Source organism: Nicotiana attenuata, unplaced genomic scaffold (assembly GCF_001879085.1).
Source record: "Nicotiana attenuata strain UT unplaced genomic scaffold, NIATTr2, whole genome shotgun sequence".
NCBI lineage: Eukaryota > Viridiplantae > Streptophyta > Magnoliopsida > Solanales > Solanaceae > Nicotiana > Nicotiana attenuata.
Genome location: NW_017673643.1, coordinates 45,619 through 60,343, shown reverse-complemented (window position 1 = coordinate 60,343; position 14,725 = coordinate 45,619). Strand labels below are relative to the sequence as shown.

General features: G+C 32.3%; 1 protein-coding gene across 1 annotated transcript; it reads right to left on the bottom strand.

The window, feature by feature from the left end:
- Positions 1–1,340: 1,340 nt before the first annotated feature.
- Positions 1,341–5,467, bottom strand: LOC109216935 (cell number regulator 8-like). The gene is made up of 3 exons (XM_019381157.1): positions 5,026–5,467; positions 2,915–3,114; positions 1,341–1,824 (listed from the first exon to the last, which is right to left on the bottom strand). Exons 1-3 carry the CDS (start codon positions 5,273–5,275, stop codon positions 1,591–1,593), a joined length of 684 nt encoding a protein of 227 aa, XP_019236702.1. The 5' UTR covers positions 5,276–5,467; the 3' UTR covers positions 1,341–1,590.
- Positions 5,468–14,725: the final 9,258 nt, after the last annotated feature.

Sequence of the window (14,725 nt, the reverse complement as noted above, 5' to 3'; positions counted from 1 at the left end):
TATTGGTCCAAGTATAAAATACATGGATTTAAGATACAATTCAATCAGATTTCTCAACGTCCATACGTTAGTCATGCCATCATAATACCCAAGTTCATCCCATGTAGAAAGTTGTGCTTACTCAAATTCAACGTCCATTGGGTGCTTAAACATCCTTAATTTTTTTTTCCCAAACATTATTTTTATATTACAACAACAACCTCCCAGTATAATCCCACGTGTTGGGTCTGGGGAGGATAGTATGTACGCAGACCTTACCCCTGCCCCGGAGGGTAGAGAGGCTATTTCCGAAAGACCCTCGGCACAAGAAGATGAAAAGGAGGCAACAATAACAACCACATATGTCAAGAAACCTGAGAATCAGAAAAATAAATATAAAAAACAATATCAATAATCAGAATAATGAAAAGGTACTAGGCAATCGGAGCATAAAACAATACAAAAACAACACGTACCACTAAAAATCTAAAGCAAGGCACTACAAACTAGCCTACCACCCTCAACAGGGAAGAAAGACGCGCAACTACACATACAAAGATATTGATTGACCATCCAATCTTAAAAATTAATTTTAGATTAAAGGCAATTGAGCACCTACGACTTAAATTCTGAATTTTCCACAAGCTGAACAATTAGATAATGATGCACGCCAAGCGACACGAAAATAATTTAATAAATCATTTATTCGATATGATTAAATCAAGATATTATCCGTGGATTTTTCATGACAGCTGAAACAAATATCAAACTCTCGAGTCCAAATCATCTATATTTGTAAAGAGAAAATTAAACGACTCTATCTTTGAATTTAGTGATATTCTACGGATTACAACGTTTAATTCTTTTAAATCAGTTGTCCATTTTTTAGTACCATCGTCCTGTGGAAATATAGCTAACATTTGGACACAAATTTGGTTGAGCTTTTGAAAATATACCATCGTCGAGTTTTTAAAGTTGTGTTAGAAAAATAATATTTGAAAGTTGTGTTAGAAAAATAATATTTGAAAGTTGAAACTGCGTTTGGACATACATTTTATTTGAAAAAAAAGAAGTTAAAATTTCATGAGTTGAAGGATATTTTCACCCAAATACTGCCCTAAACCAGGTTTTGGGAACTTGAAACTTTTTTTTCAATTTTGTTTTTGCAATAATTGATCATATTCCATGAACTAACATTATTTTTAAAAAAAATCAAAACAAGCTGCCAAAATCTATGACCAAACGGGTCCATAGGGTGCAAATATTTGCAGAATACTATGGGGAAAATGTAAACTCAACCAATTTGGGATGGATCCCATGTTTTCTTTTTCGCATGTCATTTATTCTTGGAAACATACGAATGGAAAGTTTTAAGATAACTATGTTTCACATCTCTTAACCAATACAGTGCAACAAAAATGTTACATCAGAATCCATATTTTTTACCCGTATACATTATAAACACATCAAATACAAACAAGTCTTTTAAGTTTTACATAACAGGCGAAACTATTAATAAGTAAAGAAATATAAGTGCAGAAAGCTTTGAGAAACTGGATACAAATCAAACCAAGTTGGAAATGGATAGACTCTAAAGCATGATACTTGTGCTTAGCGGCCCATGGTCTGGTCACCCGGGGGGATCATAACGACCACTTGTTGGGCATTAAACCCAGGATGAGGGAGTCTACGACGAAGCTCACGACCTTCTTGGCAAAGAGCACATGGGTGGCATAAGAAATGAGTTGCAAAGTCACAAGCTGACTCACACTGCTCGCGCTGCACCTCATCCTCAACAAAGCTCCCACAGCAGCCGCAAGATCTGTTGAGTGCCTCGCAGCTCCCCTGTAGAAGAAATAAATTATATAACATGGATAAAACTTCTAGAACTGTTAATACAACCATTAGGAGGAAACTGAAAAAATAGCAAAAAAATCCCTCATCCGATAAAAATGAAATGATGCAGAAACAGCAAGAAGAAACAAAAGCTAGACGATATTAGTAAGAAATACAGCTGATAGCCAGTTTGCATATCTTAGGCAGAAATAAAGCCGAATTAATCACAATTAAGAAGTACACTGTAAAGTTTACAAGCTTTAATCCAAAACTTAAAGAGATGAACTTCGGATGGTTTTGAAGACACTATCTGTACACCTAGTTGTTTGATGAAGATGACTATCAATATATGGCATTTTGATCTACTATCATTTTCACATCCCACCATATAAATGAGTAAGTAATCAATAGATAAGAAAAAAGAGAACATAAGAACGTATAATTACTTTTTCTCTTATCTCCTTTTCCGTAAGTACATAAGCAAAACATTTTTTTCAAACCTCCACCTTCTTAAAAAAAAATTTGGGGGTATGAATCTCTTCAACTCTACCCCAACTTGTTTGGGACTGAGGCGCAGTTATAATCTCTTCGAATCTCTATCTTTATGCGAAGAAAGTTCAAGATCAAGTATCCGTGCCCCAAGCTTAACCAAAAGACACATACATCCAAATGAAATATTACATGTCGCCAGTTACTTGACATGAATGAACTATGTCTGAATCACTTTATCTTTTTTAATATTTTTTATAGGGATATCTGTACCACTTTATCTTTTAAATTAAACCACAAATAACAAACTCCAGTATACAGTATGTTAAAAATACACTTCAAACGGCCCTAAACTACCAGTTTGAAAGTATTTACACAAAAAACCTATACACGCGTATAGGACCAAAGGGTACAGTGAACAAATTCCATATGAGACTTCCTAAAATGGATGTTTTGCTTTGATGTGGAAAATATATACAGAAGAAGAGCAGTGATATGAAGCACAGTAATTGGAAAAGAAGAAATGCATTAGTGCCCAAAAGACCATGACATAGAATGAGCATTAGTAAAGCACCTGCAGAAAGGTAAAAATTTAAGAAAGACAGCCTACCTCCAGATTAAACTTTCGGCGTATAGCTGTACGGGTGGGATATGTAAAGCAGGGTGCCACACAGTTCGAGCCAAAAAAGGATTGTCCAAGCATGTAGAGGCCAGTGTAAAGCAAGCAGTGATTGGCAAAAGTCCCAGGAGCAGAACCAAGTCTCTCAGCATTGCTCCCGTAAAGCACACACGGGGCCATCCCTAGTAAACCTGCAGAAAGAAAAGTATGTCTGGAGCATCAACAGAAAAAACCATATTGCAAAATATAGCATCAAGACACAAGAACGAGCATGCGTGCGTCTTGCAAAGGGAGGACTCTTAGCAGATTTGCAAGTGAACGCAAACAAATTACAAATTATACCTTGAAAAAAGTTTCTTTTTTTTTCTTTTGACATCAATAATCGATAAACATCGATCGATAAACATCGTTCAAAATGTGGAGATCGATGTCTGTGCAAGATGCATATGACTAGAATATTACTATAACTTCGAACATGATGCAGCAGTTGCATTTTTCGCAAATGGACATTACATGTCCAGTGGAAATTCTTGAACAACGACAAAGACTTGGGAAAATACAATTTAAAGAATAAAGTGTTCCAGCTAATTCCACCTTAGTATAGCAATTATCTCACTACATCAGAAGAAGTTGACAGAAAAATACATCAGAAGAAGCAAAAACGAATTAGGAGTAGGAATTTTGAGCAACAAATTTCTAAGTCCTAGCCTAGCCATTGAAGGAAAATACAATTCCCCATCTACAATTATCATCAATGTCCGTACATTTGCGTACACTCTACCCTCCTCAGACCCCACTTGTGGGATTATACCGGGTATGTTGTTGTTGTTGTTGTCCATAAATTTGCTTGCTAGTTCTTTTTCTCATGAAATTTAGGAGCTTATTAGCTCATAGCACACATATACTGGGCGAGATCATCCAATAAACACAGTCAAGGGGGGCAGTAAATGATTTTAGCAAAGGCTGAACTTTACTTAAGATTGCAATTCAACACAGTCAAGGGGGCCAATAAGTGATTTTAGCAAATGCTGGACCTAACTTAAGATTGCAATTCAACATCTGAATTAAAATTTCTAAACCGATACTTCATCACCAAGAGACCAACATACCCTAACATCCATCTCACACAGTTTCATCAACTCTTAGAATATATGTATTGCAACTAGAATTAAGATATTCATTGACTAACAAGGTATTTGGAAAAAAAGGTCATGAAAAGAGCGGAATGAGTACAGCAATTCATATAGTCGACCCAACTAAATTGGAACTGAGGTGTGGTTTGATTGATGGGTTATTTCATGGATGGTCACCCAACTTTCACTTTTTTACACCAATGTCATTAAACTTTTTTTCTGTAACGAAAAAGCCATCAACTTTACCAAGTATCGTGAAAGCTACTAAACAAGTTTTTGTAAAGAAAGTCATTCAACTTTGCTTGAATATCACGGAAGGTTACTAAGAGAACAAAAGAGATATTTCTATGATATTAGGGCAAAGTTGAATGACTTTTTTATTAAAAAAATTTATTTAGAATAAACTTTGGACCTAATTCAGCCCCAAAAGCTAGCTCATGAGGTAAGGATTGTTCAAAACCATATCAAGAGTCCAATTACCCATCCCACAAACGCTGTGGGACTATTAACATACGCTCGCTCGCCAGCCAACTGGAGCGTGTCTCTAATATCATGTAAAAAATAAACTTTGGGCTTAATTCAACTCCAAAGGATAACTCATGAGTTAAAGATTGTCCAAGACCATATTAAGAGTCAAGTGTCCATCCAAAAAACAATATGGGACTACTAAAAGATACTTAGACTAACTTGAATGACTTTTAGGTTACAAAAAATAGTTTAGTGAACTTTTCTCAAAAAAAGTAAAATTTGAGTGATCATTCCTGAAATTATACTTTGAGTGATTGACTATACAGTGATCATCCACGAATTCTGATCCAAAAGAGACACATTTAATCCAACATAGCACATATAAGGAAAAAGAATCCAATCAATCAATCAATCAACTGTGCCTTAATACTAAGTAACTAAACTAATTTCAGTCGCTAAGATTAAACCCCAAAAAAAAAACAATCAGAAAAGAAAACTCACAAACTTCAATATCACTGCTGCAGAATTCATCATTCCTGCCAAAACAAGCGCAGAGCCCAGAATCCCACTGTCCCCTATTGGGCTCACCCACGACGCCATGGCCCATAGGAAGCCCATCAGCAGTCCAGCCCATCGGAAAAGCAGCCGAGATTGCGCCGGCGGCAGAAGAAATAACGGGTTTATTGGGTTTTTTCAACTCATCTTTCACCTCAGGGGTTAAAAGAGGGTTTGATTCTTCCTTATTGGCCATGGCTATTACAACAACAACTACAGAAAAAATCAAAAAGGGGTTTGATGAAATCAAGAAAATTGAGGGATCTGAATTTCTGAAAGAAGGTGAAAATTTGTGTATATCTGTAATATGGACACAGTACACAGTGACGTACGAGAAAAAAAGTTCAACCTCTGTAATCCGCGTGGAATGAGTAGTTGCTTATACTGCTAAGTTTTATTTTTTTCAATAATCATTGAAATTGTCAACTTTTGACCTTATACTTTTATCGATTTAAATTTTTTTTATACGTTAAAGCTCTTAAATTATTGAGTCAATTAAAAAATAACTATAGATAATTATCCATAAATATTAAAATTAATAGGGAGAACTTCAAAAATAGCCAAATTTACGAGTGGTCATTCAAAAATAGCCACAGTTTCAAAAGTAATCGAAATTTAGCCATTTTTCATGTAAAGATAAATCTGAACGAAAACACTGTTCAAAAATCCGAAAAAATACTCCAGTATACTTATGTTTAATATACTGGAGATTGGATCACTGGTGCTCCAATCTCCAGTATATTATACTGGAACTTTCCGCGTTTTGGAGTTACAGCATAATATGCTGGAAGTTCATACACAGGTGCACCGATCTCCAGTATATTGAGCTGGAACTTTCCGTGTTGCGGCAAAATAGTGGCTATTTTCAATGACTTTGCAAACGCTGGCTATTTTTGAATGACCAGTCCGAAAATTGGCTAGCCCGTGCTATTTTTACAAATTAATAGCCTAAAATATAAGGTAGATTAACTAGTACAAAAGGTTAAAATATACATTAAGGAATCATTTGGTTGGGTATTAGGAGATATAATCTCCACATAAAAATCGACATTACTTCATGCAATGTTTGGTTGGAATTTGAGGAACTCTAATTTTCACATAAAAATCGGCACAAGTTAATACAATGTCTGATTACTCCTTTTTGTTTTCCTAGTAGATAATATATGCATAAGCTACACGATAATCTATATATTATTTTATGCATAATAAAATATGAAACAAAAATATAGGTAGTAGAAATATATTTTGTTTAAGAAGTGAAAAAATATTTCAAAACATATACTGTATACTATATGTAATTTACTATCCAATTAAACAGTCAACGAGAAATAATCATTGCATTATCTAATTCTTATATTATTAATCCTTACACTACAATCTCTGTATTATTGATCTCAAACATAATTTATCTCTAGACTAAACGAACTTTAATAAATAATTATTTTACACTATCAACATGTACGCGTCAAATCTAAAGTCTAACATATATTTTTCAAAAGGGATTTGTACTTATCTATACTAATTTTGAAACTTAGTTACCTTCAAAATTGAGGTTTTAATTTAATTACAAATCCATATACAAATTATTAATTTTATGCAAAATAATGTATTAGACTCTAATCTTTCATACTTTCTCTCCTTCTTCCTTCGAAAACTAAAATTATAAATTAATAGAAATATGTTTAGCCTCTTTCTCCTCAACTTCAGCCATACTTTTCCGAGAACAAAGAGATTTGGCATCAAGCAATTCTATTATGTGTTTCTCTTTTTTTTCTTCTTCTTTTTTCTATGTTAAACAATGCACGAATTATTACTTTTGAACGAGGGAAGATCGTTAATTTCTTTTAGGTATTTGGAATCAATAAGCAAAATAGTATTCATCAGAAGCAGTAGATTGAATTGGAAACTATGTTAATTCATTAGAAAGCTTAAAAGCTTTGAATTCGAAAATCAAAATTTGTAAAATTATTATTTTTTGTTTGGATTGGGTGTTGTTGCAAACGATTGGGAATATCCTTTAGAATTTATATCTCAATTTTGAGAGATTGGTGAAGATTCGAGGTGATTTTGGTTGAAATTTCATATTGAAACTTGAAAAAGAAGACATAACAAATTATATATATTTTGTATGTCGAGTGTAAAAACAATGTACAAAATATCTATAATTAATATTTATAAATATATTGTAATTTTTAATAAATATACAAAATTAAAAGAAAAACTATTGTGTTCACGTGAACCCGTAGCTTATATGGTAGATCCGCCCCAGCCAACAATCATGGCCCTTTCTGCAAATTGAATTGGGGATCCATGACTTTAAAGTAATCTGCCAAAATTATACCTATAACAATCATATAATGCCAATTAATTGAATAATTAAAACGTCAGTGCTTATATAGGTTTTTCTTCGGAGTTATTTGTGGAGACTAAAGTTGCTAAACCAGGAAACCAGTGATTTGACACTGAAAAAAATAAATAACGTTAAATTTAATCATTGTACGATGTAAAATTCGAAAATTAAATTAGTTTAATATCATATTCTGTAAGAGGGGAGTGACTAATTATTGATGCTGAAAAATTCAGAGATATTAATGACGATATTCATAAATCTATCAGTTTTTTCAAATTGTAGACATGTAGACCCTTCAAAATGGTACATCTCACAATAAATGGTAATTCCATGTTTGATTAAACACGTAGTTCAACAATCACCATTCATTCAAACATCAAATCTACGTACAACTAATTGTAAATTCAAATTCATAAAAGAAATAAAAAAAATAAAAAGTAACTTGGTGCACAAGGTATTTCGTGTTCATGCAGGGTCTGGAGAAAAACCGTACACCAATGGCGGAGCCAGAATTTTCACTAAGGGGTGTCAAAATATAAAAGAGTAAACACACGAAGAAGTCAGGTAAGTCAACATAAAGTAATATATACATAAAATAAAAATTATCGAGCTATACAATATAATTTTTCCAACGAATGGGTGTCAGTTGACACCGCTTTAATTTGGATAAGGTGGCTCCCCCAGTGTCGTACACTAATGGACGTGATAGACAGTCTACCCTAATGCCCGAGGAAGGTAGCATTTCAATAACGGGTTCAATTGAACCCATAACTTTTGACGCGGCGTATAAATTAATGTATAAAAATCCATTAAAATTGCAACAAATAGTAGATTGAACCCATAATTTTAAAAATATAATGGGTTCAACGCTAAGAATCTTAAACGTTGAACTCATTAAATTTAACTCCTGGATTCACCTCTGCCTAATGCAATCATTAGTGGTTGCTTTCACCGTTGGCTCGAACCTGTATCCTATAAGTTACACGAAAATAATTTTACCAGGACAGCTTCCATGTGGTTCTTTTTTTTCTTTTTTTTTTTTTTTGGTTCAAATTCATGTGTTTGGTTCAGTAAATATAATAATTTGTCACTTGATGATAAGGACTTCCCAACAACAAATTTGCTAGAAATCTAGAGTCCTTTTCCTTTCTCCACGAATGGACAAAAGGAGGAAAAATGATTTGTCAAAAATTGGGACAAACAAACAAAAAGAAAGAAGAAAGGTAAATAAAAAATATGTCATGGACGAACCGACACTTACAAATGCATAATCATAATTTGTTTATGCAATTTTTTGAACTCAATATTAAAAAAAATACCCTTTAGTAAGTTATTATTAAAATTTTACTTTTATTCTCTATAGAGAACTAATTTTTCTAGGCTCATTATATCAATTTAAACGAAGCTACACCATTGACTAAATAGTTTATTGATTCATAATGAATAAATTGCACGTAAAAAAGTCTTAAAATCCTCATTTACACAAACTTTAGTATATATATAATAATATTTGGAAGTAATACCAATCTAATGTATTTGATAATTAATTACATTCCTTCTCAAACTCTATGAACCATTATCTATATATATTACCACATGAATGTAAAAAATAAAGAAGTTCAAATATATCTTTTATATTGCTTCATCCAAAATAGACACACTTTCTTTGCTCATCCAAATATAAAAAACACACCAATATATCAAACTTTTACACCATCATCCATGATTTTTCTTCCCCTGTAAAAAAACAAAATTACTATAAGGAAATAAAAAGAAAAGAAAAAAGAATATGAATCGAAGAATACCGTAGATTTTTTGACAGACTCGCTGATATGTATTAATTGATAATCTAGTAAAAATAATACTTTCTTGGATTCAATTTATATTGATATATTTGACTGGGGCATGTAGGAATATGAATATGAATACTTGTGATTTTAAACATACCATAACATTTGTAATAGCTATAAAATTTTAAAAAATTGTAATCTTAAACATGACATGGTATTCTTGTGGCTCTAAAAGCTTCTTAAAACGTATTTCCAAATTTAAAAATAATTTATTCTTTTTAGAATAGACTATAAACGAAATAGATTCCCCAACATGCTATCATATGTATTGCACTACATTGATACAAGGTGTTGTTTGGTAGGGTGAATATATAAGAATAATACTGAATATGGTGTATTGGTAATCCTGAAATTATGTAATGCTGAGATTATTTGTTTACAATAATACCTTCCACATTCTTTAGCTTTGTATCTGGAAAAGGTTTTGAAAGGGCAGTTCTGTCTTATACATGCTTATCCATGTATTAATATTCATAATATTACTAATGCCATATTTGCTATCTATAAGAATAGTATTGAATAAGGTGTATAACTAATACGTGTATTAATTATACATAGGTTGAAAAATATTACCAAACACAAAATTAATAATACCAAAACTAATACGTATATTATTTTTCTTAATACATCCTATCAAACGACTTCTAAGAGTTAAAAAAGTTACAGCATATATAACTTAAATTCTTTTCATGTTTAGGAATAGAGTAATACCTTCTTACCATTTTCCCAGGCCTAGTAGTTTTTAAACCTTTAGATTTGTGATGAAAGAAGATGGCAGTTTGATGATGACTGTTATGCCTTCCCCCTCGTGGTGGAGGTATGTTGGTATGAGTTTCTGGACCTCTATAATCAATATCATAAATCCCCGACTCCACATTTGTTAACTCCATTTTCCCTATCAATAAAAGCCAAAATACAATAAGCAAAAAAAAATATTTGCATATTTCATAAACATCAAAATACAGCAGGTTGATGCAAATCCAGAATCTAGAGTTAGTGGGTACGTTGAAGGGGAACGATGAAGCAACGGTAAAGTTGTATGAGCCATGAAATCAGCCATTGATGCTTGCATCAAGGTAGTCGACTGCCTATATCACACCAAGGGGTGTGACCCTTCCCCGGATCCTGCATAAACATATGTACTTCGTACATCTGTCTGCCCCAGAGTCGGTGGCTACATATTCAAAATATATGTAGACATAACTTGAGTTGAAACTAATGTGTTTAGTCGAATTCGCAAAATCTGCCCTAAATCTGCCTCGTACAAGTAGCTTTTTTTTTTTCGACCTTAGGTGGGCGCCCCTCCAAAGTTTAATGGAGGTCACCAGCCTAGGCCATGAGCCTTCTTGATCGTCCAATGACCCCGTCCATTTTAAAGAGATTCTTCATCGATCTAGTGGCCGGTGAATCACTGATCAAAGAGCGAGCAGCCGCCAGGTTTAATGATTTGGTGGGATCTACAGGGGTAAGTAAGTACAAGTAACTTAAATTTCTTTCAAACACATACCTGAAGAAGATGAAACAGAAGGCGCGACGAGGACGAGGACGAGGAAGAAGATGACAGTGAAAGTACACTTAAGCTCCATGCTAAAGATAAAGATCTTCAAAAAGAGTATGTTTTATTTTGTGCCAAAGAGTGATGAAACTTGCTAGGGAGAAAATTAGATCATGAAAGAAGCATGAAGAAGTAGAGAAGGAGAGAGGGAATAGTACATATGAGTTTAAGGATGAACAAATAAGTGCACAAGTTTTGGCAATTGAAACCATCGCCATCCACACAGCAATAAGTTACAAGGTTATGATGTAGATATGTGTTGGATAGGAACATTTATGTAGTGTGTACCATACCCACTCTTTTTTCCTCTATTTTATAAACATTTCTTTGGAATAATTGTAGCAAGACTTGTTTTCTACCAACTTATAGTTTAGTTAAGCTTTAAAAATCCTAAATTCCAAAAACCTAGAGCTTTTAATATTGAAGAATTAATCCAAATAGTCGTTCATCCAACTGTTTAAATTAAAAACAACCAACTCTTATATATATATATATATATATATATATATATATATATATATATATATATATATATATATATATATATATATATATATATATATAAAATTCATGTATAATATAATGTATAATTGTGTATAATATGTATAACATCTATATCTCTTATTAGAAAAAGTAAACAGTAATTTTGGCGGTTATTTGTGTAAATCTCCCTTTAAAATAATTAGTGGAGTAGTTTAGGATCAATCATTATAATGTATTATAATTTACATTGGCCTTTGCTAAAAAAAAATACATTGGCCAATTGACGAAAAGAAACAACTCGAAAAATATTTCTTTTGTTTTAATTATGTGAATCTTTTTTTTTTTGTGCCAAAAAGAATGACCTCTTTTTATATTTGAAAATAATTTACCTTTATATAATAATTTATAGCCACACAAAATATATGTACCTCATTTTACACCACAAGTTCAAAAAGTCTTCTCTTTTCTTTTAAATGTGTACCTAGTTGAAAGAGAGAACCTAAAATAAATCTGATTTAATTTTTGTATTTTGTCTTTTTTTTTTTTTACAAATTTTTTGGAATGAGAGGACAGTCCCATGTGTATTGTTGTAAATGTCGTAGAAGGGCATCCCTTTTAGGAGACCTTTTGGCTGGATCTTCTCTAACTAAATTAAAAATCCTGTATTTTTCTTCCTTGCCCTATGTGTACGTTTTTTTTCTATTTATTTTCTTTTTCTTCCCCTGTCTCTGAAAACTTTGGATTTGGTAAATCCTAAAATAGTCTGACATTATCGTTTACATCAAAACTTAATTTGTTTCAATCTGATGTATTTGGAATTTTCTTGAAAAAATTATGGGTAGTTTGTCTTGTTTCTTAAGTAGAGATTGGCACTCTTTACTATGCTTCCTTTTGTGCATGTTGTGGTTGGAAAATTCAATGCACTGCAGAAGATGTGAGATTATAATTATTGTCTTTTTTCCCCAAAATTAGATATGCAAAAATTGGATCTCATCCTCTATTTTCTTCAGTGACATTACATATTTACAGATAGATTTGAATATAATTCCTTGGGTTGACTGAGGGAGATTCATCCATAGATAGTAAATCTACCCCAGTACTTTAGAATAAGATCCTCCTTGTTCGATTTTACATAATTAGTATCTGTGTTGCACGTGTACTCCCTGTGTATTGATACTATTTTTTTAAGAATCACATATATTTGTAAAATATGTGTCTTCCGTGTAAAATAAAATTTAACGGGAAAGACATGAATGCTCAAAGTTATGAAGTAATTTTATTTTAGTGACATTAACTATTTAAAATCGAAACAATTGAATACCATGTGAACATGTGATGAAGAATTTAGTTAGGTAGGTATAATTTATAGTTATATTAATTTTGATGTTATAAGTACAAATAAGATAAAACTTCAAAATAATATTGATCTTGATGGTTTTCCATGCTTGAGCAATAAAACAGAAAAAGAATCATTCTTAAAGCGCAAAACAAAAGACCTTGTTTTGGCTTAGATATATTTTAGTTCATATATAACACAAGTACAAATAAGGTAAACCGAAGAAAAATTAAAAAATTAAGTAGCTGTCACTAAACCTATCTAAACTGCAACCTTCATGGGAGATTTGGCTACTCTAGAAGAATATTTGGGGTTTTTTGATGGCATTTTCGCCTACAGTCTTATTTGCAACAAATTGGTTGATGTTTAGAAGAACTATGTGTGATCGTCACATTGACGAGGAGCCTCTCAAGCTTTGCCTTATTCCTCACAACCAATGAAATGTCTTGGTATGATGCAATTCTTGGTATCATGAGTAGCATTTCCTACCAATTTCAAGACTGTAATTAAGCTCTATTTTAAATTTATGACCATAACTGATCCATCTCATATGAATTTGTAAATAAAAAAATAAAACAAAAATAAAAATAAAAACTCAAAACCTCTATCATGCGAGCCAAAATGTGGTCTCTCTTTCATATTATATTTTCAGGTGTTCCACTTGCAAGAGATATATAAGTAATTATCATCTAGAAATATATCTTAAGTAAGAAAACTGCAAAGTGCTCATTAACTTATTTTATATGCAACCGTGTTATATAAAGGAGAAAAAATAATATCAAAAGAATTAAGACTATATAAAACAAAAGCTATTTAAAAAGTACGTACATCTGTTTACCTCAAACAAAACTCTAATTCTTAAATCCAATGATCTCAATTAGTATGTGCATGTGGCAAGAAGGAAGAAATAGGTTACTCTTACTTCAACGGCCTACTATTCAACCTGCGGCCGTATAAATTGAAACACCAAGCCATATTGGACAATTAAACATTTTTTAAATATTGTAGACCTCTGATTCTTAGTGCTCATTAAATTACATAAATGATATATTGACACTAATGTCTCTTCAATTGCTCCCATGCTTAGCTTATTTGAATTTTATGTGTAACTGCTCAAGTGTACTTATTTCTAGAAAAATATGATATGACACTTAAAATATTCAATTGTATTTATTATATATTGAATTATAAAATATAATTGTTCAAGTTCTCCATATTTTTATAGCAACATAGAGAATTTTAGTAAGTGTATTGGCTTATGAAAGAAAAATTCATTTATCTTTCAAAGGGTATTATAGTCACTCAGTATTTAATGGGTAATTTGGTAATTTAAGTTTGACTTTAGAGGTTCACACTTTTAGTATAGTATGATTTGATATTCTCAGATGTTTCTGGTTCAATAAGTTCCTAGCCAGTGACTAGCCCAACAATGGAGCTAGGTGTACACCGCCACTTTGAGATTCTCTTTCAAAAGTGATATACCGACTTTCATAAGAGGGACCGGTTATATAGTAGAGCAGTATTCATTTAACTAGAAATTTCATAATAAAAAAATAATCATAGAGTATGATTGAAACAAATACTTTTCTGATTAAAATAGTCTAATGAGAAAATATTTGTTTATTTACATATCAAGATAGATTTAAATAATTACTTGGGTTGACTAAGGGAGATTCGTTCATAGCTAGTAAAACTACCGTAGTACTTTAGGATAGGATCCTCCTTGATCATTGTAACCGAGCCCATCGGACGCTTCGATTTTCGATGAAGTAAACTGTAACAAGCGAAATTATATTGATGATAAACTGATTTCCAGACCACAAAGAGGGGTCTGTTCCTCAACTTTTGGGAGTAACTAGTGCAAAAAGAAAGGAAAAAACTGAGAAAAGGGAGGTTCCAGATCTAATTTCTAAGCTAAAGAATTATAAGCAAGTTCATCCATGACATTTCTGGTTGATTCTTCTCCTATTTATGCTACTCGGTGCAAGGCTGTCCTTTGTCCTCTTCTATAACGACTTGGCAGAGGTTTATTCTCTTGGGATCTGGGACCACATAATGGTCCATATATTTGG

Coding starts and splice junctions, on each gene's coding strand:
- LOC109216935 (XM_019381157.1), bottom strand. CDS start 5,275: ATGGCCAATAAGGAAGAATCAAACCCTCTTTTAACCCCTGAGGTGAAA. Junction 3,115..5,025: donor CAGCAGTGATATTGAAGTTT/GTGAGTTTTCTT, acceptor TTCTTTCTGCAG/GTTTACTAGGGATGGCCCCG. Junction 1,825..2,914: donor GCCGAAAGTTTAATCTGGAG/GTAGGCTGTCTT, acceptor TTTCTTCTACAG/GGGAGCTGCGAGGCACTCAA.